This window comes from Mytilus californianus, unplaced genomic scaffold (assembly GCF_021869535.1).
Source record: "Mytilus californianus isolate M0D057914Y unplaced genomic scaffold, xbMytCali1.0.p SCAF_12, whole genome shotgun sequence".
Classification (NCBI taxonomy): domain Eukaryota; kingdom Metazoa; phylum Mollusca; class Bivalvia; order Mytilida; family Mytilidae; genus Mytilus; species Mytilus californianus.
The window spans coordinates 47167927-47195270 of NW_026262604.1; the positions used below are offsets into that span (position 1 = coordinate 47167927).

Sequence of the window (27344 nt, forward strand, 5' to 3'; positions counted from 1 at the left end):
ATCAATGATATGCGGATTTTTTCATTTACAAAATTAAAGTGTTGACTATAAACCATAAGAAAAATAGGTTAAACCACTCGTGAACATTGGATATTGCTTGATATCAACTCTCGTTGATTGTAATAGTATTAATAAACTCACCAAAAGGTCGTTTATTATTATATTGAAATAAAATAACTCGAATTGATATCCAATTCTCATATAGGTTATAAATTCTCAGTTGGAGAACACAGCAATTAAAAAGATCTTTTTACCTGTTAGTCTGTTTGATTTGTTCACACATTGTTGTCAATATAATGGAATTTTATGCGACTGTCAAAAAAGTGAGAGATTTAGCTAGATATAAAACCAGGTTTAATCTACCATTTTCTACATAAGGAAAAACTTGTACTAATTCGGGAATATAACAGTTGTTTTCCATTCGTTTGATGTGTTTGAGCTTTTGATTTTGCAATTTGATAATGGACTTTCCGTTTTGAATTTTCCTTGGAGTTCGGTATTTTTGTTATTTTACTTTTTACTTGTTGTAGATGCAGAGGAATGTGATGTCCAAGCTGACATAGTTGTCTTATTTGACGACTCCTCTAGTATACAATATGATAGCAAAGAAAATTATCAGATGATGAAGAACTTCGTCAAAGAGCTCGTTGACAGTTTCACATCTGTTGGTGTCAATGGTAAAAACGGGTCACAATTTGGGGTTGTGCAGTTTTCTCAAGGTGTTAAAACAGCATTCCCCTTAAATAAATTTAAAACAAAGGAGGATATAAAGAAAGGAATACAGGATATGGTACCGAGAAACGGGGGCCAAACAGAGATTGGAACTGGCCTGAAGGTAATAAGGATTTTATATGATAGTCTGGTTGGGTTTTACAGAAAAGAGAGTAATGGGCAAACAGTGCAGCATAAAAGGCAAAAGAGTATAAAGAATAGAGAAAACAAGATAAAAAAATAAAGAATAGAGAATAATGGGCCAAATAAATGAAGAATAAAGAAAAATGGTTAAAAAAGATAAAGAGTAATAAATGAAGACCCCCCCCCCCCTTCCCCCCCCCCCCCCTCTCCCAGTCCAGACCCTCTTATATGGTAAAATAGGTTGTTTCGATTCCATAGCCATGATCTGCAAGCTGATAAGAAATTCTGATTAAAATTCCTTTGCTTGGTTTTACTTTGTATATTTTCGTTTATTTAAACCAGTTAAAATACATAACTTGTACCTGAAAAATATTCAGGTGTCAAACAATATATGCCACGTTTGGTTGAAAACATTTTTGAATTTTTATTGAAAATATTTTTGTTTTCTCGTTTTGTACTCTTAAAGTCCTGACGGTTTGCACATACAAAGAGTAGATGTATTTTCAATCTTTATTTCATTGGATATACATAACAGTTCAAGTCTCGGTTGTTTTTTTTTTTTTTTTGGCAAAGAGTGCCTTCCATATGAAACCACCACCCGATAAAAAAAACATAATGCCACCCTCTACAGTTTATTCCGTGGGATGCCATATGGAACTCTTTCCTTTTTATTTTTTTATATCAGCACGTTCGAGAAAACAGCTTCAGTGGTGCAGAAGGCGGCGGTAATCCAGATAAACAAAAGATAGTGATACTGATGACCGATGGTAAAAGTAACGCCGGTGATCCACCTCAGCACGAAGCGCATAAATTGAAAAAAGCTGGCGTCACAGTCATCGCTATTGGAATTGGTAAAGGATTTGTAAAAACCGAACTTGAACAGATAGCTACGATGAAAAATTACGTCTTGACCACTAACTCCTTTTCTGAATTATCTACACTGCTCAAATTGGTAATCGAACTAGCGTGCGAAGGTAAGGAGAAACTCCTGTATAATTCTTAATTTTATTATTGTGTATATTTACATGGTGGTCTTTGCACTAACTATGTTAGTTGTTTGGCCGTTATGGAATATCTGTTTCACAAATGACAACGGATATGTTCCAATTGTCGTAACTACAATACCAGTAACATCAGTAACACGACGGGTGCCACATGTGGAGCAGGATCTGCTTACCCTTCCAGAGCACCTGAGATCACCCCAGTTAAATTATAAGGAATGACTGTAATGTTTTTTCTGTCTATGAAGAAATAACATCAAAAATGTGGTGCACACTTAATATTTTAAAGTGTGCACCACATTTTTTATGTTATTTCGAATAGACAAAAAAAATATTACAGTCATTTCTTATAATTTAATTCTTAATTCCATTTTAAACCGGAGTAAATCATGAAAAAACGTTGATCACGTCAAGGTCACATGACAAAATTATGTCTATGAGCTGATAAACAAAACAACGCCAGCCAATCGGAAGACGCGTTACATCCAAAATTAAATTATTTACGTATGTGTTAGAGATATTGGTTCAACGTATATTTGTCAGGGACGGCATAGGGAATGCTATTTACGTTTTTTTATATATAAACATTTGTCCAATGACGGAATGAGTTGACTTCAATGTCAATACAGTGGTATGTAAGAGAGTGTAAAACTTACTGTTTGCCTCCCCTTAATGATTTGTTATGACGTCATGTTGGTCTACCTTGCATTGTGTGAATCAGATATTGTTTTAGTACCTAATTTAGCCCCCAAAAAATCTATCTACAGTCGACTCTCGTTATCTCGAAGTCAGTCGGACCAGAGAGAAATGTTTCGATACCCGTAGTTCGACTTAGACTAATACCGGAAGTAATCTCTGTCCTGCCTTTTTATTTTTCACTCTATTCGGTCCTGCCTTTTTATTTTTCACTCTATTCGGTCCTGCCTTTTTTTCATTAGTTTATCCTGACTTTTTTTACATAAATTGTCATTCTGCCTTTTTTTTGCCAAATTGCTCATCCTGCCTTTTTTTAACTCAAAACTCCTGTCCTGCCTTTTTTTCAAATTTCATCCTAGAGTGATTTGTGGTATATGCCGCCCCAAAAAACAACACGATTCAAAGCTTGACATGTTGTATAGACACCTTTTTTTTTATTCAAATCTGTTTTATAGTTATTTTTGTCGATGGGTAGCTGGTTAACCCGAAATTTCATTTTATTCATTGATAAAAATAAGTTGAAAAGGGCGTGACTCTTTACGTCGTCACAAAGCACAACAGACCAACTAACAAAAAAAAAAAACAACAAAAGACACGAAGTAACGACATAGGATAACTTGCTGTTATTGATAGCTAGTCCAAAGTCTAGTTTCAACACAAAATAATCATGTTTTCCTAGACATAAATATCAACCACAACTTTTCAATCACCCGTTCCATCATTGCCTTGATATTTTGCCCTGCTGCGGCGTAAACACTGGAAACAATCTCCATTTAACGATTTCGACCTTTATCATATCATTGTTTATTGAATCAAACAGACATTTACCACATCTTTTTGTATTTACACATACATATATAGATACCAAATGTGTAGGTCAAAAAGTGGGGGGGGGGGGGGGGGGATGGGGGCAGGAAGATGATTCATACGGATTCATCAATTTTGGCAATATAAAGAGTGATAAAATCGAGGAAAATGGAGATGATGACGAAGCCTGAATCTTACATGCAATTGAAAAATAACGGGTTTATCGTATTTATGCAGTTAAAAACCAAAATATGTTGTATTTCTAAACGTTTTATTGCTATTAGTGGCGAACTTTACACTTTTAAGTAAAAGAAGTATATTGTGTAATATCATATACTATAATCATTTGTTCGATTGATTGTTGTTTGCTTAACGTTCAGTGGCAAATAATTCCTACATGTTTAGGGAGAGAACAAATAAATAATTATCCTGTAATAGGGGTTGACCAGGATGAAGAGCGGTAAACTTGGACTGCCACTGGAAAATGAGGGTTCATTGGACAGGATCAGAAATTTATAATTGCAACAGTCCACCTACGGACCCCTCAAAGAGTTATAATAAAGGTTCTTAACGTACAGATAGCGTTACATTCCTTCCACAAGAGACATCGGATTTAACGTCCCCATTGTGACTGGTCGTGGCTGCGTATTTATACACCCCCCACAACCAAACAGACTAACCGCTTTGGCAAGGGTTTTACTGCCGGTCGATAGAAGATCAAAATTGACAATTTTTCTATTCCACAGTCATCCTCGGGGACCTTTTAATATCTGATAGTTTAATATTTTCAATGCCTTTTATACATTTATCATAGATTTTTTTCATATGTAAGAAACTACATTTTGTACATGTATAATATAATACTGTGGCTTTGTTTATTATTCGTGAGGTACCAATTTTCGTGGTTTTCTAGGGTACAATTGAATCACGAAATCAATTCAAATGTTCAGTAAAGTAAACAGCTTCATTAGGCTTGTATACAGACTTTTGTAAAACCACGGAATCAAAAATATAAGAAAATACAATTTTTCCTTAGTTCACGAAAATTGTCACCAAGAATAGAAATTAATCCATCGTATAATGAACATTAACGTTTTATTTTTAGTTTGTGTGGTCGACTGTGCCGGACATGCTGACATAGCGTTTGTTTTTGACGCTTCTTCTAGTATCAACGCTAACAACCCAAACAATTATCAGTTGATGAAAAATTTCATGAAAGACATCGTTGATAGGTTCAACAAAACTGGTCCCGACGGAACACAGTTTGCTGTAGTAACGTTTGCTGACAAGGCCACGAAGCAGTTTGGATTAAAGGACTACTCAACCAAAGCTCAAATCAAAGCAGCAATTCAAAAAGTTATGCCATCTATTATAGGACAGACAGCAATTGGGGATGGATTGGAGGTAAGCATTAATCGGATTGCAATTAAGGGGCACTAAACAACTTTCATTTCCCTCGTTTTATTTGTGTTTGGTTTTTTTTTTTCAATTTGTGTATTGGCCATTTAGTTGTTTGTCTTTCTTTACCTTATGACCTCTGATTGTCGTCATGATATCGTTTAACCTTCTTGAACTCTGTATTTGATATACTTCTATGAGACACCAACCCAACAAAAAAAGACCCAACAAAATACACGTAAGCAGTAGCATAGTCTTCAACAATAGAAATATGTATTTACAATATGACACCGTTATTGACCCCTGACAACGTTCATAGCCACTGGCGAGGTTGGCAATTATGTTTTCTTGTGTTCTCGGAAGAATAACTTTACCATATGAATGAGATTAGTAACTAGGGAGGGGTCTCTATGGCCGAGTGGTCTTTGCAGTTCAACAACTGTATCACTAGCCTGTGAACTCTGATTTTGTGAGTTATAACGCTACATGTTCGACTCCAATCTTAATTGACTAGGATTTTCAGTTTTCCTCCCGAAGGTCGGTGGTTCTATCCGGACACTCCGGCTTCCTCCATCAATAAGCACTGACCGTCACGAAGTAGCCAATAGTGCTAAAAGTGGCGTAAAGCACTAGAAATCAATCAATCAGTCAACCAATTAAATATGGTCGCATTTTGTAAAACACTAAAGCACCTATTGATTTACGTAAGAAACATTCGGGGCATTCGAACTTGCAATAAAAAAACACACACACACGAAAATGAGACAGAAAAAACTTGAATACTAACAATTGATGGTAAATAGAAAATAAAACATAAACATACAATACCACGGTGCTATCCTATCCAAACAAACTTAAGCTTTAGTACAGTTACTATTGTGTTTTATACAAGAAAATTGACCTAAAGCTGACAGTTGATATCAAATTCGCCGTTTCAGAATGTAAAGGCATTGTTCGTACCACAAAATGGAAATAATGTCTCGTCATTGAATCAATATCCATCGTGTTGATCGATTTTAACGAATCACAATGTTTTATTGTACGACTTTAAAAATATTACCCAAATTACATTGTTATCTGAATTTGTCTGCAACTTGAAGACCAAGACTATTGAAAGCTCTTATACCATTTGGGCATACGTCAAACGATATAAACCGTTTAAGGACCACGATATTTCTATTCTAGTTCAATGTACAAAATGTAATTCGGTGTGAGCCAAGGCTCCCTGTTGAAGGCCGTACTTTGACCTATAATTGTTCACTTTTTATACATTGTGACTTGGATGGAGAGTTGTCTCATTGGCATTCATACCATATCTTCTTATTTATATTGTGAACATAATTTTTTGTCGATTTGACGCTAACCACATACTAGTACTTCTTTTTTTATATGTAACCAAACAGTTATATCTGTAAACATATTCGAGGACTAATGCTCGTTGTTCAATACCCTATATTAACCTGCGCAATAAAAGTACATTGTAGATACTATCTTTCTTAAGTTGATATTTTTTTCTCTCTGCAGTTTGTAACAAATCTTATCATTTTAACATATGCAACATTTTTCGTATATTTCTTTAGGTTATGTGTTACAAATTATTATGTTTTGTCTTTCCAAGAATGCTAGGTTAGAAATCTTTCCGAATCGGAATGGTGGAGGACGTGAGGAAGTACAGAAGGTGGTAATTCTGTTAACAGATGGCAAAAACAATGGTCATAAATCACCTGAACATGAGTCTTCATTACTTAGGAAGGAAGGCGTTGTCATAGTTGCCATAGGAGTTGGAACAGGATTTCTTACAAGCGAATTAAATAACATAGCCTCATCCGAAGAATACGTCTTTACAACAACCTCATTCGACAAATTATCAAAAATTATGGATGATGTTGTTAAACTAGCCTGCATGAGTAAGAATTTATACATATGTTTGTTTTCTTTTTTTTTTATAGAAAATATTGTTTTCGTTTATACTGCAATAGAAAATTTATTTATTACATTCTAAATGCATCTGAATACTGGAAAAAAAATTTTCGGGAAGGATCTGTTTTCGGTAATTTTAATATTTAGATAACATCGCGGAAATATTTGATGTTGATGAAAATCATAATCATGGACAAGAACAATGCGAAAGTATATGTAATACTTACCGAACAAGTTTGGCTGTAGAAATCGCGATATTTCAGTTTTGAAAAAAGAACAATTTTAGAAATCGCGATATTTCAATTTTGAAAAAAGAACAATTTTTAAATCTTGTTGACCTAATATGCAAACGCCTCTCCATTTGTTTTACTATTCGTTAAAAAAGTAAAATTATACCCTTAACCACATTTTTTTCTCCAAGGCTTATATTCTGTAAGAATTCTCAGTGTTTGTCAAGATGAATGGTAACAAATATTAGTATACACTGTACAATTTAAATATTTGCGTTCCGAATGACAATAATTTCCAAAACTGTATAACAAAAACAGTCAAAAACTGTATAAGGAAAACAGTCAAAAACTGTATAAGGAAACAGTCAAAAACTGTATAACAAAAACAGTCAAAAACTGTATAACAAAATCAGTCAAAAACTGTATAACGGAAACAGTCAAACTCGTTCCGATAAAATTTGCGGGTTTTCAAGAGAATATACGCTGTGTCATAATTTGGTGACTTTATTGCAAAACAATCAACATATGGTCGAACAGACGAATTATAGTGTTGTCGAGGTCGAACAGACGAATTATTGTGTTGTCGAGGTCGAACAGACGAATTATAGTGTTGTCGAAGTCGAACAGACGAATTATAGTGTTGTCGAGTGTTCAAATCAATGGGAATGTGAATTGATGAATTTAAACAATTTCTTTGAAAAGAATAATCACAAGTTTACCTAATAATCTCTTTTCGATTTTATTTCGTACAATTAATCTGTCATGAAATAGAAGTTTATTCATAAAATTATACTTGTTCTAAATGGAAGAAATGGTCTGTAATACTATTTCCACTGGAACAAATATTACAAAATTTGTTCCTTATGGAATGAAGGATATAGAATATTTGTTCCAACAAGACCCGATATTATGATATTGTTTATAACAAAGTTTTCAGGAAATCTTCTGTGAAACAAATACACGTTGACACTTCATATATATTAGATTTTCCATGCGCGTCTTTGCTAATTCTTTTTCAAGTATATTCCGACATTTTTGGGCGATAACTTATATGGTTGAAGTTTCGCAATTGAAGCCACATGTATTTTACAGGTTGTAAGCCACGTGCACACAAGAAAGGATCAGGAGGTAAGAACGTTAACATTCAAATAACATTGTCTCGTGGACATCTTATTGCTATTCTTCATCAAAGAAGTTACTCGAAAGATTTCAAATAAACACATACCTATATCGGAGTTGTAACGCTTATAAATTAAACTAAATCTCTTAGAGATATTCAATTGTATAGATTACTTTACACAATCTAAATAAGTGCAAACATGAGGTTCTGGATATGATTTACGAAATCGAGAGTAATAGGCCAATACTACAAAAAAATGAACCCAAAATGAAGAATGGGGAAAATAAGCTAAAATAAAGAATAGGGAATAATGGGGTGCTAAAACATAGAGAATAAAAAATAATGGATAAAAGATATAAAGAATAAACTTTAAGACAAATTACCTAAAAATTTAAAGAAATCAGAAATGAAGGACTTTATCCAGACCCTCATAATTGGACAAGTGTTCACTTTGACAATTCAAGGATATTAGCAACAATGCATTACTGTTATTTAAAAGAGAGCAACACTCGATGATGTATATGTAGTGTCTTTCTGCGGACAAAAAGTAAACAAAAACATTGAAATCATGAAAGTGCAATTTCTTTTTAATATTCAGTCATTGGACAAAAGTGAGTTCCCGAGATGGCGGATGCATCATTACGGACTATTCTGGAGAGGCAGAATGAAACTTTTATGAATATGTTAGAAATAAAGAAAACTTACCTTTTTTGACTTATACTTTGTTATAAATCCCTTAGCTCTTAAAACAGTCCCAATTCGTGTTGGTAGGGTTTTGTCAGTCTTTGAAAGTACTGGAGTTGAAGTGATGTCCAGATTTCCGGCACGACAGTTATCAAGTCTCCGGCATTGGAAATATCATTTATTCTCCGTTGGACACGAATTTGTATCACTTTCCACACGTTTTCAATTATGTTCATGTCTGGGCGGCTTTGAGGCGGCCACGATAATGTTGGAATATCAATTTCTGTCTTCCACTGATTTGACTGTCGGCACACATGGCATGGAGCATGGTCTTCCTATAAGATGAACGGGTCGACATAAAAATGTCTAGCGATCACAGGCCACAAGTTCTCATCTAAAATATTTATATATTCCACAATGTTTAAGTTTCCTTTGATGGTGTTAGAGTCCCCACCCGATGGTATTAAATCCATCCCCAAAAAATGACAAAAAATCTAGCTTTGTAGGTTTTCCCGTGGTACAGTCAATTAAATACTGGTCGTAATCGTTCAGCAATTTTACGCCACACATAACTGCGTTGTTGTTTCCAATCTCTATTTTTGTCTCATCCCTAAAAAATACTTTTTTCCTATTTTCCCGCACTATCCAATTAAGTTTTCACGACACAATCGTTTTTCTATTCTCACGATTTACTGGTGAAATTGTTGCTTTCTTCGAAACTGTGTCTCTTGTGTTACCATTAAAATCAAGGTGCGGTCTGACTGTCCTAGAACAAGCAGGGTTCAAGTTCTGACCATTAAATGCATAGATGATTTCACCTAGATCCACGGTCGCGAAACCTGTTTAAGAATTTGTTGATGGTTCTCATATTCCTTCCTAGCAATGCCGATGTCCATATCTTATGCCCAAAATAGCCTTGTTCTGGCAATCCTATAACATTTTTTTTCTCCTCTGGTAACATCTTTTTCCATGGGCGTCATGTTTAAAGCAGACGAATTATTTGTTTATTTACGTCGTTACAACGGCAAAAAAGTCGGTAAAAATGGTTCTTGTCCAAGTGGACGATTTCCCAACTATGCATCGGCCATTTTGGGAACTCACTTTTGTCCAATGAGTGTAAGTACCAAATAACAACTCTTGTGTAACATGCAATTGTATATAGAGAAAACAGTTTCAGTGTCTCGATTCTAAATTTCTCAGCAATGACACCCCCACCCCCCACCCCACATGTATTTTTCCTACTGCATATGCAATTTTGACACTTTAGCATTTACCCTTTGACGCTGGTAATCCTTTGCATAAAAATAAGAAGATATGGTACGATTGCAAATAAGATAACTCCCTACTAGATATACCAAATAACGTAGAAGTATACTGTATGAGTATATGCTATTGAATTGATGAAAGATGACTTAAAGGTTCAATATGTATATCATATAAAAAAACACATTCATAAAACAAGTCAAACAGAAGTGTTATATATATCACGGAGTTGTAGGTCTATTAATAGAAGGGAATGTGGAGTATACATCATTGAAACTGAAACCAAACGACACAAAGCAAAACATATGCACATCTAAAAGTAAACATACTGTCTTCATAAATAAGCAGATGTCTTTACCAGATAACAATTCCTTAATAACCAAATATAGATCTGCCATCAACATCATTTTTCGAAACTACACATACTGTACTATGCTATGACAAAAGGCATTCACTAACTATTCGGACAGGTACATGCACGTGTGGCTTTTAGAATTTAACTAGTTTTTCTAGTCTCCCCCGTTTTTTAATCTCGATGATTGGACTCTAAAAGGTACAGACAAGAACGTATAATACAAAAAATAGTATAGGTAAGTCACTTATCTCTTTCAAAATCAGCTGATATGATTGCACTCAGTACTATGTACACTCTAATATGAATTGGAGTACTTCTATATTATTGTATTCAGAAATGTGGGGTTACTATATAGGAGAAATTCTGATTTTTCATGCAGAAAAAAAAGTAAAACATTTCATGTTTTAAATTAGCGAAATGATGTTCATCCCGAAATACTTGACAACAACATGTCATCAAACATTTACATTACAGGTGGACATGTACCCAGTCCTAATGTGTACACACCATCACCTCCAGTATACACAGCACCACCCCCAGTTTACACACCAGCACCACAACCAGTATACAACACACCAACACAGCAAGTATACACACCAGCACCATCACCAATATACAACACACCATCACCGCCTCAAGTGTACACTGTAGGACCACCAGTTTATACACCACCACCACCACCAGTGTATACAGTAGCACCACCACCATATGTAGAACCGCCAACATATACAGTAAAACCATCACCATATGTAGCACCGCCAGTGTACACCGCGGCTCCAGCAGACACTCCTGCACCATCAGGTAATATTATGGTATAAATATGTCAATGGTCATACAAGTTACCTTTTAATATCAGCCAAAACAGTGCTAACGATAGTATTCCAATTACATATCAAAGATAGCAGGTTGATAAGCAGTTATGTATTTTTGATTTTGTTTTGACTCAACCTAATTAGTCTGAGGTATATATTATCTATCAGAAATGCCAGAATACATGTACAACGTTACGCTTATCTTTTTTCGTCTGATATTTTACATGTAATGTAATTTAAAAATAAGGAGATACATGTGTGGAATGAATGCTAGTGAGACAAATATTTTTTTTTAATTTTTAAAGTTCTTTTTAAAAATACTGCAATCAATGATGAGCAAACTAATATCGTATTGTAAGCATGAAAATGAAACAATGCAAGTGGGAAAACGCATGGCCACATTTAAGTTAATGATATACTAGTATAACGAAAAAAAATCTTGCGTTTATTTTCGACTTATGAGTTTAAATGTCCGTCTGGTTTCTTTCGCCTCTCTTTTAACTATGCTATATTTAACAGGAAACAAATGATCACCCGGATACTGTAAGCACTATGGGTATTGTATAGAGATTCAGTGTTCATTAATTAACTATGCTATATTCCACAGGAATCCAATGCTCATCCGGATACTGTAAGCACTATGGGTATTGTATAGAGATTCAGTGTACATTAATTAACTATGTAATATTCAACAGGAAGCAAATGCTCACCAGATTACTGTAAGCACTATGGGTATTATATAGAGACTCAGTGTACATTAATTAACTACAGTGGAGATCACTTCTAACCTCTCATCAAATCTGTCAGAATCTGTCAGGAGAACTGTTCTAGGACAGTATGTAGAACTGTCATCCTGACACCTTTTAGACAGTTCTAGCTAGAGCAGTTCTAACCTAGAACTGATTTGGTCAGTTCTACCTAGAACTGATTTAGTCAGTTCTACCTAGAACTGATCCTGACAGTTCTGCCCTAGAACAGTTTTAGACAGTTCTACCTAGATCTGACCAAATCTTTGGACAGTTCTAGGACTAGAACAGCTCTACGGCTAGAACAGTTCTACGACTAGAACAGTTCTACGATTAGAACTGATTTGGTCAGTTCTACGGCTAGAATTGATTTAGTCAGTTCTATCCATAGTACAGTTTTAAGAACTCTTTGTCAGAAATATAAATAGGTCAAAAGAATATAATATATATTAAAAAATTCTCATCACAGCACTGTTTTAACATTTCTCTAACTGCAGTGACGTCATTTAGAACTGTTCTACAATCCTGACAGTTCTACGGTTAGAACTGATTTAGTCAGTTCTGCTGACAGTTCTACGGTTAGAACTGATTTGGTCAGTTCTGCTGACAGTTCTACGACTAGAACTGATTTGGACAGTTCTACCTAGAACAGTTTCAGACAGTTCTACCCTAGAACTGATCCTGACAGTTCTACCTAGAACTGGTTTAGTCAGTTCTTCCTAGAACTGATTCTGACAGTTCTACTTAGAACAGTTCTAGGGTAGAACTGTTCTAGGTAGAACTGTTCTAGGACAGTTTAGAACAGTTCTATGACAGATTATTCTGACAGTTCTAATGAGAGGTTAGAAGTGATCTCCACTGTATGTTATATTCAACAGGAAGCAAATGCTCACCAGGATACTGTAAGCACTATGGGTATTGTATAGAGATTAAGTGTACATTAATTAACTATGTAATAATCAACAGGAATCAAATGCTCACCATGATATTGTAAGCACTACATGTATTGAAAAGAGATTCAGTGTACATTAATTGACTATATTATGTTCAACAGGAATCAAATGCTTACCCGGATAATGTAATCACTATAGGTATTATAAAGAGATTCAGTGTACATTAATTGACTATGCTTTATTCAACAGGAAGCAAATGCTCACCAGGATACTGTAAGCACTATGGGTATTGTATAGAGATTCAGTGTACATTAATTGACTATATTATGTTCAACAGGATTCAAATGCTCACCCGGATACTGTAAGCATTATGGGTATTGTAAAGAGATTCAGTGTACATTAATTAACTATGCTTTATTCAACAGGAAGCAAATGCTCACCAGGATACTGTAAGCACTATGGGTATTGTATAGAGATTCAGTGTACATTAATCAACTATGTAATATTCAAAAGGAATCAAATGCTCACCCGGATACTGTAAGCACTATGGGTATTGTATAGAGATTCAGTCTAAATTAATTAACTATATTATATTCAACAGGATTCAAATGCTCACCCGGATACTGTAAGCACTATGGGTATTGTATAGAGATTCAGTGTACATTAATTAACCATGCTTTATTCAACAGGAAGCAAATGCTCACCAGGATATTGCAAGAACTATGGATATTGTATGGACATGGGAAGTAAAGCACAATGTCTGTGTTCTTCTGGATATACTGGTGATAGATGTGAGAACAGTAAGTGGATGCATTTTAATGGATTACTAAATGGTATTCTTCGAAACAAAGGATTACTAACAGTGCTAGTGCTGAAATGTAACATTATGGGGTTTTGTATTATTGTTTTTAAATAACACAAATGCAACACCCCAATTGACATATTACAAATATACATCACACAAATATATAAATTACGAAAGTACATATCACAAATGTACCATGTAGCAATACAATATGGAAAAATCAAATTAGATATTTAAATTACATAGTTGCATAGTTCGAATTCCAATTCTCAAACCTTCAATTGTCGAATTGCACTGTAACAAATTAAGAATTGCAAAGATAGAATTTCAAAATAGCGTTACATACATACAGTTTAAGAAATATAAAATTGGAATAATGGCACGTTTTGGCTTTCCATATTATGTAACTTTTATGAAATAGAAAAGAGCTCACAACGCTATATATCAATGCACACAACACATGTCCTGAAATAATCTGCATTGGGAATATTGTGGTTTTCAAATACAAATGTACATGATGAGGTGTACAGATCTTGAATAGAGAATAATATTAAAAAAAGAAGAGAATGAATAAAAAACAATAAAGAAAAGGGAAAAATAGCCTAACCCCAAATAAAAAAGAGAACAGTGGAATAAAAGTTAAAAAATTCAAAAAATAACATCCCCATTCTACCCCTCATACATAGAAAATAAGGGTCGATTAAATAAATGAAACTACATATCAAGAGGTATCCATTATCATATTATATCATACTAGATCTGACGATCTGGCCACTGCACGGACCAATCAAACGAGCCGTAACACTGAAGAAATGCAACCATGTTTGTGTCATTGATTTATTCAACGGATACACATACATAACTATGTAAAAGAAGGAATTACAGAAACTTATCTAAACAAAACATTTTCTCTTTTTTATAATTTACAAATTAAAACCTCATAATTACTACGTTGATATAAAGATTTTTAGTGTTCACAGATAAATGACCGTAAAAAGCACAGTATCATTTTAAAATGTTTTATTGTACATTGCGTGTGTATACACATGGAATCAAAGATTTAATAAGGTAGGCATTATTGAAATGTCCTTGCTTTGTAGTATAAAACAGTCTTTTATAAACACTATTGAAACTTAAGGATGTTCGCTCCTCTTAATTTTGAATTTTGTCAGACATTCGGAATTCTCTGGTTTTATCAATGTTTTGCCATTAACAATTTTGCCCGTTTACCCCTACATTGCTTTTCATAATTTTATTACACAAAGCTTAAAAAGCTATATTTGAAAATCCAGAGTGAATATTTTGCAGCCAAATATGCGACGGCTTATATCTAGAAAACAAGGACATCGACCGTTGATTTTTTCTGTTTTTTTAGTTCTGTTATTTATAAACTTTCAATTTAAAAAGCTTGTTATTTTGAAACAGAGTAGCGAACATCCTTAATGCAGAACATTTGTTATTATAATTATAGAACGACTGTGAAATTTCTTACTGTAAACAGCTATTTTCAAATAAACATGATCGATTTATTACTTGTTAACGATGCAATATAAAACTCAGCGGATGTGGTATGATTGCCAATGTGACGACTGTCCACCAGATACTAAATGAAGTATTAGTTTGCAACTGTAGGTCACCGTACGGGCTTCAACAATGAGCAAAACCCATAATGGATATCAAGCTACTTTCTGTACTAGCTTTTCTTTTTTCTATATTATATTAGAAGGTTCAAGTAGTTCATCGGGCTCTGAAACATATGTGCCACCTAGTACACCAGAACCGTATGTGCCTACACCAAAACCGTATGTGCCTGCACCAGAACCGTATGTGCCTGCACCAGAACCTTATGTGCCTGCACCAGAACCTTATGTGCCTGCACCAGAACCTTATGTGCCTGCACCAGAACCTTATGTGCCTGCACCAGAACCGTATGTGCCACCTACTTCACCAAATACATACGTTCCAGAAACAACGGTTGTCCATGGAAGACCGGGTAAACATGGCAACCCAGGCACACCTGGCGGACCGGGATCGGATGGAAATCCAGGAACACCAGGTAAAATATTACATAATGTCATTCAGTAATTTTTCTTTTTTTAAAGTTTAAGATATGGATTAGATACTATTTAGAAACTAGAATCCGGTCTCGCTTTCCCTGAATGTGACCTGCTAAATTAAACTTATTACCGGGTTTGCACTGACATGGGCAACACAACGGGTGCCATATATGTAACAGGATCTGCTTACCCTTCCGAAGCACATGAGAATACCCGGTGTTTGGTTGGGTTCGCGTTGCTCAATCTTTTTCTATGTTGTGTTTGTATACTGTTGTTTTTCTGTTGATCTTTTTCTTTTAAGCCATGGCATTGTCAGTTTATTTTTGACTTATGAGTTTGAATGTCCATTTGGTAACGTTTGCTTCTCTTTTTAAATAATGGAGATTTCTTGATGTACTTTTTTTTAATGCAAATGAATGAAAGTTAAGTTATAATTATAATAACCGCTAAAATATTTATCATGATATTCAGATATACATATTCAGTTAATAAATCAAACTTCACTACAGTTGTGAAAATATTTTGATAGCCAAACAAACTCGTGCACTAAAAATAGATCTTAGGTCTATTACAAATGAATTTTGACAGTTATGAGACGTTGTTTCATTACGAAGAGTTAAATATGAATACGTGGGCAAGAAATTAAATATATTCCGTTTCAATTGATCGTTTATATTTTAATTGTGTACTTTTTCTCCATAACCCTTTGTTCACCTCACAAATTCATAAAATATTCAAAACAATTAACGTTCTGTATCTATATGATTTCTACAATGGTATTCCAATTAGTACGTGTTAAAAATATTTGTCACTATTTTCTAAAAACAAATCAATATTGTCTTCATTGTAAAATTCACCACATCTAACAAGGATATTAACTCGTTGGGTAAGTTAGTCGACTAAATAACAACCTTATACAAGTAGCACACCATCGACCGATTATCTTTGAACGATTCATAGTTCTGTCCATTGTTGTAAATATAAAAAAAGAAGATGTGGTATGATGCCAGTGAGACAACTCTTCACAAGAGATCAAAATGACCCAGAAATTAACAACTATAGGTCACCATACGGGGTTCAACAATGAGCAGTGCCCATATTCAGCATTAATAGACACACTGACACAGGCAGTGTTCATGATTCTCTCTTTCCATTAACTAGGACAACCAGGAAACCCAGGACCTCCAGGCCAACCAGGACCAAATGGTGAACCAGGGGACAGAGGGGCTGATGGAAACCCAGGCTCTCAGGGACCAGCAGGAGAGAGAGGTCAAGATGGAAAAAACGGTATACCAGGTAAGCATTACGACCATTTATTCAATTTACGACAAAGAACTGCGACTACTCAATTATAATATCTGCTGTACATGTACCAGTCTTTCAGCGAAAAAAAAATCGCCATCTGAATCACAATGAAAACTTCTTTTGTTGAAAGAGAAATTAGTTGATTTGACAACTATCTGGTGATATTAAATTTGTGATTGAAATTGCATCTGTTTTGAAATAACGAAATCTGATTAGCTTTAGATGCTTATGTTTTTCTCATATATTATATGACGGTATAATACTAAACCTCTAACAGGAGGGATTGTGCCTGATATTCATATGATGAAGACATAATCTTTCAATCAGTTTAATTGAGGTCTGGAGCTGGCATGTCAGTAACTGCTAGTAGTCTGTTGTTATTTATGTATTATTGTCATTTTGTTTATTTTCTTTTGTTTCCTATTCTGACATCGGACTCGGACTTCTCTTGAACTGAGTTTTACTGTGCGTACTGTTGTACGTTTGTATTTTCTACATTGGCTAGAGGTATAGGGGGAGGGTTGAGATCTCAAAAAACATGTTTAACCCCGCCGCATTTTTGCGCCTGTCCCAAGTCAGGAGCCTCTGGCCTTTGTTAGTCTTGTATCATTTTTAATTTTAGTTTTTTGTGTATAATTTGGAGTTTAGTATGGCGTCCATTATCACTGAACTAGTATACATATTTGTTAAGGGGCCAGCTGAAGGACGCCTCCGGGTGCGGGAGTTTCTCGCTGCATTGAAGACCCATTGGTGGCCTTCGGCTGTTGTCTGATCTATGGTCGGGTTGTTGTCTCTTTGACACATTCCCCATTTCCATTCTCAATTTTATTATGATTTACCTAGCAAGCTTATCATATATTTCATTTCAATTTTTCGACACTAACACAAGTTATCAAGCTTGAAATCAAAACCCATGCAAGCGGATTATCAGTGCCTCTTTCCGAGATCAAGAACAAATGGGTAAGATTTATTTGTATTCTTATTTATGATTTATGTTCAATGATGTAAGTGATACTAAGTTTCCTTCCTGTAAGATCAGCTTGACCTTCCGGAGCACCTGGGATCCCTCCCGCGTTTTGGTAGAGATCGTATTGCTCAGTCTTTATTTTTCTAGGTAATATTGAGTGGACTGTTATTCTGTTGTTTGTTTTTAATCGGTTTTTGACATGTCGTTGTCAGTTTATCTTCGACTTATGAATTTGAATATTTCTTTTGTGTTTGTTTTGAAGGCAAGCTATGAGTGATATGCTATAAAAGATGTAAGATATTTGTTGCATTTAAAAGGGCTGTAAAGAAAAACTAAGTCAGCATGCTAATTTCACAAATGAAACAGTTTTACACTGTAATTCAAAACTTAATAAATTATTACTTTATTTCAAATAAAGGTAAACCAGGATCAGATGGCTACCCCGGTCGACCCGGTGGTAAGGGACCAAATGGAATGAGAGGAGCTAAAGGGGAACCAGGAGATCCTGGTCAACCTGGACGTGATGGTCAGTAATAAATGTATAGGGAATTGTTTTCTTCATTAAAATTACTAACGCCATATTCAAAGATATATATCTAACTCATGTCCATTCCATTATACATTATTCATAACAAAAACTCTTCTGCAAATATAAATTTATTCAATTAGAAAAAAAAATAAAACGGTTAAGAAAATACTGCATGATCTTGTTAACACTTATCATATGATTACGGTTGCTTTATCTTAATATGATGAGTATACATGTACTTTTGATTATAATGTTTTATCCCTCATTCTCTCACTAAAGTGTACTAAAACAGAAAAGACATGTCGGAGGTAGGAAATGATGATACAGTTGTGTTAATATCTAATCTCCCTTCCAAACGGTCAGAATAATCTGTCGTAGAACTGTTCTAATATGTCAGAAACACTTTTCTAAAACAGTTCTACCCTAGTTTGTTTCAAAGACTGTTCTAGAACAGTTCTTCTGACAGTTTCTGTCCGATTTTAATAATTAAGAAATTATCTCAACTGTACTGACCATTTTTGGCATGATGCATAGCTAACATTATTTTTATAGCTATGTGTCATGGAACATAGAATTATCAATTTTTTATACATTAATTGATTTGAAATCTATATTATAGGCACACCAGGAACAGATGGGAAAAATGGACTTGATGGAAAAGATGGCAAGTGTCATATCACATAAGGGATAAAAAATCAACAGGATAAGGGAGCAGTTGTTTCCATTTTTAGTCCACAATGCTTTTCAATTTTGTACTTCATAATTTGCCTTTTCGCTTTTTTCTATTCGATCGTCACTGATCAGTCTGTTGTAGACGAAACGCTGGTCTTACAAAATTATAAACCTGTTATCGTCAAGAAACACTCGCCTTATAAAATTATAAGCCTGTTATCGTCGAAAAACGTTCGTCTTACAAAATTATAAGCCTTTTATCGTCGAAAAACGCTCGTCTTACAAATTTATAAGCCTGTTATCGTCGAAAAACGCTCGTCTTACAAAATTATACGCCTGTTATCGTCGAAAAACGCTCGTCTTCCAAATTTATAAGCCTGTTATCATCGAAAAACGCTGGTCTTACAAATTTATAAGCATGTTATCGTCGAAAAACGCTGGTCTTACTAAATTGTACGCCTGTTATCGTCGAAAAACGATGATCTTACAAAATTATAAGCCTGGTATCGTCGAAAAACGCTGGTCTTACAAAATTATAAGCCTGTTGTCGTCGAAAAACGGTGGTCTTACAAAATTATAAGCCTAGTATTGTCGAGAAACGCTCATCTTACAAACATTATAAGCCTGGTATTGTCGAAAAACGCTCGTCTTTCAAAATTTTAAGACTGGTATTGTCGAGTAAAGCTCGTCTTTCGAAATGTTAAGGCTGATATTGTCCAGAAACGCTCGTCTTTCAAATTTTAAAGCCTGGTATTGTCGAGAAACGCTCGTCTTACAAAATCATAAGCCTGGTATCTTCGACGAGTCTTTTGTTTTCAAACCTTGAGACAAAAAAAATATCTCGTCCCGATTTCCTCTATTCGGTTCAAAGAGTCAGTATTTATACATAATTAAAAAATATACCATACCAATTACTTTATTTTGCATCTGAATTTGTTCCCCATTGTAGTTGTCCCTTGATTTTGTCTTATATCCAAAACATTATTCATGTTATTTGAAAGTATATTCTGCAAACATGTTCATGAACAAACGTGCAAATAGTTGTTTAAATTCTCGTCCTTAGGAAGCTACCATTTGATTTTTATGGGGGGCCAGGATGAACAATTTTGTCCTGCACATATTTTTTAGTTGTAATCGCTGTCCTGCCTTTTTATTTTTCACTCAATTCGGTCCTGCCTTTTTTTTTTAATCAAAACTTTTGTCCTGCCTTTTTTTAAAATTTCACCTGAAATAACAGGTTGTGGTTTAAGAAAAACGAGGCTAGAAACACACAAAATACATCTTAAATAACAGGTTGTGGTTTCAAGGAAAACGAGGCTAGAAACACACAAAATACATCTTAAATAACAGGTTGTGGTTTCAAGGAAAACGAGGTTAGAAACACATAAAATGCATCTTAAATAACAGGTTGTGGTTTCAAGGAAAACGAGGCAAGAAACACAAATATACATCTTAAGTAACAGGTTGTGGTTTCAAAGAATACGAGGTTAGAAACAAATAAAATGCAAAATGTTTTGCATGATTCAATGTATATTTGCCAATCTTTTTTTAATTTTTCGTATTTTGCAGGTACAATACATGTTGTGCTTGATAAAGGAAAATACACAATAGGACCAATAGGTGAGTTTAAAATGAGGTTTGTATCCCTTAATGTCAAGTGGTTTCATGGTTAACGAGATTTAATTTATTTCCTCACAATCATATTGCATGGGGAGATAATTTTTTAAATTTACCTATATAACGATTAATACCAAGATGGCGTTAAATGAACTTGGATACTCTGTATTTATCATGTTTTTCAATAACATATGATCAAGACCCCCTCCTAAATTATTAAAAACTATCATTCTGCATTAACAATAATATATTATTATACTTCACGTTAAAATGCCATATTTTGATTGACTAATTCGAGGGTGTTAATTTACTCTATTACCCTTCATGGAGACGCTTGATCAAGTGTGCGCTTTATTAAATACGACTCTATCATATGGCAAATACTCTATTACCCTTCACGGAGACGCTTGATCAAGTGTGCGCTTTATTAAATACGGATGGCTAATATGTACAAGATGTCATAGTTTATTACTTTGAATTGGAAATTTATAACAGAACATTCAGTATAATAAATTAAATAACACGTATCTGAGAGGGTGATAGAGCAGATGGTTACCCCTCGAAAAGACATTGTCAACCTTGGCTTCGCCTCAGTTGACAATGTTTTCTCGGGGTAACAATCTGCTCTATCACCCTCTCAGCTATGTGTTATTTATATATTGGTGTAAATTAGATACACCCATTCGTGCTTATACATACAAGTGAATAGTAGTTATATGATTTGAAATAGAAAGTCATACATTCGCTTCTTTTCATTGGTAATAATGACAAACCTATGTTCTGGCTATGATAATTTACACTTAATTTACATAGAAGGATACGCTGGACCAGAGAGAGGTTTAGCTAGCTATAAAACCAGGTTTAATCCACCTTTTTCTACATGCCTGTACCAAGTCAGGAATATGACAGTTGGTTTCCATTCGTTTGATGTGTTTGATCTTTTGATTTTGCAATTTTATAAGGTACTTTCCAATTTGAATTGTCCTTGGAGTTCGTTATTTTTGTTATTTTACTTTTTAGGTATATAGATATACGACAAGGTTATAAAATGTCTATAAGCTGTCGCCATATCATATAACAAATTATTTTGTAAAACTTATCAAATACTTGAGTCATAATTATCAAATACTTTATACTAATCAAATATTTTAGTCATGGTTATCAAATATTTTATTCATTATCATCAAATTAGTACTTATTGCATTAAACAGATCAAACTGAAAGGATTGTTCATTAACATATATCACTGGTCTATAATAAAACACCTATTTTTTTAGAGAAAGAAAAAATAAAGAAGGAAATTAAGTCAGCCTGGTCAGCATGGAAGGGAGGACAAACATCGAAAGGCCCTGCCGTACGTCAAAAAATTGCTAAAAAAGCAGCATCTTCTTGGTCTGCATGGAATGCAGGATCTCAACTCCCGAATGGTTGGTCAGCATGGGGACAGGCAGCTCAGGGATCGGTAGCCAAACAAGGAAATGTCAACAATGGAATGCAGTCAGGTTGGTCAGCATGGTCAGCAGGTGCTCAGCTTCCAAAAGCTAATAAGAACAAAATGCAATCATCTTGGTCAGCATGGACAGCAGGTAATAACGCAAATTTGAACAAAGGAATTCCGTCAGGCTGGTCAGCATGGTCTGCAGGCGCTCAACTTCCAATAGCGACAAACGTTAAAAAAAGCGTTGCTCCTCAAACAAGCGTTAAGAAAACAGTGAATTCCTGGGGAGGATGGAACCCGACTTCCAACTGGAATAATTGGGGTCAGTCTTCAGATTCTTGGGGAGATTGGAAGAAATAAAATGACGATGGAAAATATCAATCATTGTTGTTCTACGTTTAATGGTCATTAGCTCTTATACTGTATTTGAATATTCACCTTACATTAAAATATTTCCATGCACTCAATTAGTATTTTCATTTTAGTTAACATAATAGCAACAACAGTTTCACATATCTGATTAACCTTAATTATGTAAATCGTTGGGATAGTGTGTGCATTTTGCGCTTTTGTGTTGGATCCCAATTTAGTTACAAATACTTAAATATAAAAATAAAAAGATGTGGTAATATAATGGCCAATGAGACGACACTCCACCAGACACTAAATTACATAGAAGTTATCAACTATATGTCACCGTACGTCCCTCAACAATGAACAACGACCATACAGCATAGCCGGCAACAATTAAATATTTATTTGAATTAGCTTTGATACGTTAGGTGCCTACCTCTTAAATGAAGTAATATATATTCTAGTATGACGTACTTATTTCGCTTTGTAAACAAAGCCGTCTTCTAATTAGCACAAAATATATTTGACACATGCGCAAAAACTTACTATTTACATTCTTGTGATTTACATTTGTATCCTAATAAAATATATACATTTTAGCTTCTTGCATAAAATTTATTATATCATGTTTTAAAAGCAACATATATTTACCCTACAATCAGTTTTTAAACTTATCATATACGAAAATGTAATGTATACATACATCAAAGGGAGGAAAAGGGAACAGCCAAACATTTGTAAGGTATTTTTGTACGCTTCGACCTACAATAATACCGATTTTGTCCTATTAGAATCGAGATAATTCCTTCGTGTCATATTCTATGCTAATTTTAACATGGATAGGCATTATAGTTGACCATATTTTACAGCTCGTTAACGCTCAGTGTAAAATATCAACAAATATAATGCCTACCCATGTTAAAATGAGCATAGAGCATGACATGAACGACTTATTTCTTAATTAAAGAATGCCATGTTAATATCAACGACTATCTATTATAGGGAAACATCAACGACTATCTATTATAGGGAAATATTGTTTGCAGTCTTGTTTACATAAATATTATCCTACACCTGTAAAAAAAAATAACACTTTGTAAATTTTATGCGTCCGAAGTGCTTTTCCTGGATTTACATTGATCAGGAACGCTCTAGCCAAATATCTGAAAGCCAAGGGTGTAAGTACCGAAAAAAGTGGAGCGCTGTATGCCCTAAAATAACAAAAAAGTCCATCTGAGGTCAACATTAAGCAACGCCTTAAACTAATTGTCTAGTAACTCCTTGATTTATCACATACTTAAAACAAAGTGATCTGCTAAAATATTTGAATATTTAGCTCACTTTGCCCAAAAGGCCATGTGAGCTTTTCTCTTCACTTGGCGTCCACTGTCCGTCGTCGTCTTCGTCGTCCGTCGTCGTTTCCTTTCTAAAATGTTCTACTCTTAAACTACTTGGTCAAATTTAATCAAACTTTGACATAATCTTAATTACGGTATCTAGTTTGCACAAATGTGTCCGATGACTCCGCATTCGAACCAACATGGCCGACGTGTCTAAAGATAGAGTATAGGAGTAAAACTCAATTTCTTGTCTACTATCGTGAAAACCTCTTTTTATACAGAAAATCTAATTTCTGGTTTCTCAGAACTCACCTACTCGTTACCATGGTAACGGGCGACAACCATAGATGGCGCGTGAACCTTCAACTTCAAGAGCCCGGCACACTCCAAAAACTATACCAATGAATAAAAATAAAGTTGAATTTGGTTGACAAAGATGTTATCTTTCCTGTAACAGCTGTTTCTTTCTTTCAATTTGCCCTTTTATAATAAAATATAACTGTAAACAGAAATGACATACAATCCAACCATGCCCACACTAAAAGTCAACTTTCTTGTCAATTTTAAAAATGTTGTTTTCATTTTAAAAACAAGAAACAGCAATTTTGGTATTAATGAGCTTTCCAAGAATAAATATGCCAAGTTTTAAAGGTATCAATTCATATTAACGGGGTGCGCCAATGCGATCTTTATAAATGAGTGATACTCAAGTCCTCTTGCGGCGACATTTAAACACTGAAATGATTCAGATCGATTATTCCCCTTTCTGGTATCAAAGTGCTGCGAAAGAAATTAACGACATTGCGATAGTTTTTTACTAGAAATAGACATATTGAAGATGTAATACAATGTTTCATTTTTAAATTTGAAGGTGTTCACGAATCTTGACAAAAATCAGGATGCATACGAAAGTCATGAGGGAAAAAAGAGGAATACTCTAACGTTATACTTTGTCATTTATTGTAAGAGCTTTCGTAACCCCATGTTCATTTCTAACTCCACATATGTGCCGATTGTAAATAATATAAACTTGGTTACTTTTTTAAATTCGATTCTCATAGGTTTTTTACTACTTTAAGATATGTTGCATTTGTTTGCAACTGTCCTAAGTCAGGAACTTGATGTTCAGAGGTTGTCGTTTGTTGATGTGGTTCATAAATGTTTCTCATTTCTCGTTTTTATATAGATTAGACCGTTGGTTTTCCCTTTGAATGGTTTTACATTAGTCATTTTTGGGGGGATTTATAGCTTGCTGTTTGGTGTGAGCCAAGGCTCTGTTTTGATGACCGTACTATGACCTATAATGTTTTATTTTTTACAAATTATGACTTAGATAGAGCGTTGTCTCCTTGGCACTCATACCACATCTTCTTATATCTAATGACCAAGGATTAGTAAGATAAAGAGAAAAACAAAATGATTCTCCTTATAAGAAGAAAAACCAACACATTTAACAAGCACTAGTGCATGCAAGTATGAAGTCCCTTCTATTTAACTCATGTTTCATCATAAATATTAATCTATCCAGCCCTGATAAAGTTTTGTTTTCGATTTGTTTTTTAAACCGGTTTTAAGTAGATAGTATGGAAAACCGTCACATGACATGTGTAAATGGATCTTGATTGAATCAATATCGTTTTAAGCTAGAATATCTAGAGCTATGTTCATTTGTTGAACATGCATCAATCATTCATTGCAGTCTTTTGAATAATAAATGTAAAAACAGGTCCATGCATTAGCCCAGAAAATAACCAGAAAAAAAATATAACACTAGGTCATGTACATGATGTAAGTAAATACAGTATGAACAAATTGTCAATTGTTATAGAAAAAAATAAAATAAGAGATTTCCTTTAAGAGATGAAACTATGTGTTTATTCAATAAAGTTTTATGTATATAAAAGCCATTACTTCTTCCAGAGTTCATTATGAATATTATTTGAATGGAATACATAATGTCTATTTCAAAAGTTTCACAAAAACTTATGATTTTTTTTTAAATATTTTTCAAATAGTTTTCTCACACTTTATACCAAAAGCATTGTATATGTCACATTAAACTGAAAATCCTTATCATAATGCATACAATATTTTCTTGTTGTTTTCCGTGGTCCATAATAAATGTAGAAATATATCATACTGCTGATTTTCATATGTTAATGTTGTACTGGAAAATTCTTTATTCCTAAACTTGTCTTTCATATCACATGTAACATGCAAAGAATATTCCTATATACATGTAAAATATTGAGAATTACAATATATATACCAGCAAGTACATGCAGTTACCAGCCTGCTAAATATGATGTTGGAATTATAATTCTCACTCAACTCACAGTTTTATGTATATATCCAAAATTAATTCGATAACTTGCATATGATGATTAATGATATGAACATTTCCTTTTACGTGTTGATCTTACAAGAAAAAAGTGCACAATCATTTCTTCTGGTGTAATTTATTTCTTTGTCTTCAATGTTCCAGAATCAGTTTTAACAGTAATGTAATCCTTTTTTTCTTGTGGTCATACTGAAAATTGTTTCATTCCAAAAGTCACATGTGACATGGCATGGGGATATTTCATACTCAGCGCGGTTATAGTTTTGTTATATGTCCTTAAGCTGTTATCTTTAAAACATTCATTGTTTGACAATTTCCTTGTGTGTGTTGATCTTCAAAAGAAACAAGTGGTAACTCTGTTCTCTGATTACTTTTTCCGATTTTAGTTTGTAAAAACTTGTATAACATCATAAACTTCAAGTTATAAAAATATGTAATCATTTAGTGGCATTTTAAAGTTATTGGTAATCATTTTATGATACAAATAGAAAACTTCAGTCAAAATTGTGTGTTCCTTAATTATTATCGAATTAAAAGTAAACTTGACGAAAAGTTCTACATTGATTTAAAAAAAACTTTTAATTGATGAATGTTTTGTAAAAGTACAATAAAGTTTGTAAGTACAACTAACTTCAGCTGATATTTACCAATCCCAATGCATTACCATTTTTTAATTAATTAATATGACTTACGTAATATTGAGTGAGTGTGACTCAATACAACAGACAACTTATATATACACCTAACCTGAGGGTCTTGATGGTGTTTACATAATAGATAATAATCCTTATGAGCAAAAAGTGCAGAATAAAGGTCAACCAAATTAAATAATACAAAATGAGTAAATAATAACAGAGAATAATTGGGTGTTAAAATACACATAAAAGAGAATAATAATCAAAATTGATAAAGAATATAGGAAATGGTATAAGAAAAGAAAAAAGAACTGAAGGACCCCCAGCAAGACTCATACATTATAATATTAATACTTACATAGTGTAGACCTCATATTTGATATTTTAGCACATACTTACAACTTCTCGTCCAATCAAATTGCTTATATTTGCCTTCTAATTTTCATAGTACATACTTTTCCCGTGTACTAAGTAACTACGCATGAATGACCACAAGGGTAAGAT

General features: G+C 34.0%; 1 protein-coding gene across 3 annotated transcripts in view; it reads left to right on the top strand.

The window, feature by feature from the left end:
* The window catches only part of LOC127721923 (collagen alpha-1(VII) chain-like), a 37870-nt gene extending 15233 nt beyond the window's left edge, over window positions 1-22637 (top strand). For all 3 annotated transcript variants that reach the window (XM_052228736.1, XM_052228737.1, XM_052228738.1), the window contains 13 exons: window positions 531-835; window positions 1541-1829; window positions 4465-4763; window positions 6376-6664; window positions 8000-8035; window positions 10804-11130; window positions 13470-13580; window positions 15309-15641; window positions 16804-16938; window positions 18333-18440; window positions 19063-19107; window positions 20685-20735; window positions 22010-22637. In XM_052228736.1, the coding sequence (XP_052084696.1) occupies window positions 531-835; window positions 1541-1829; window positions 4465-4763; window positions 6376-6664; window positions 8000-8035; window positions 10804-11130; window positions 13470-13580; window positions 15309-15641; window positions 16804-16938; window positions 18333-18440; window positions 19063-19107; window positions 20685-20735; window positions 22010-22530 (2849 nt within the window). In that variant the 3' untranslated portion in view covers window positions 22531-22637. The remainder of the gene's footprint in view (window positions 1-530; window positions 836-1540; window positions 1830-4464; window positions 4764-6375; window positions 6665-7999; window positions 8036-10803; window positions 11131-13469; window positions 13581-15308; window positions 15642-16803; window positions 16939-18332; window positions 18441-19062; window positions 19108-20684; window positions 20736-22009) is intronic.
* Window positions 22638-27344: the final 4707 nt, after the last annotated feature.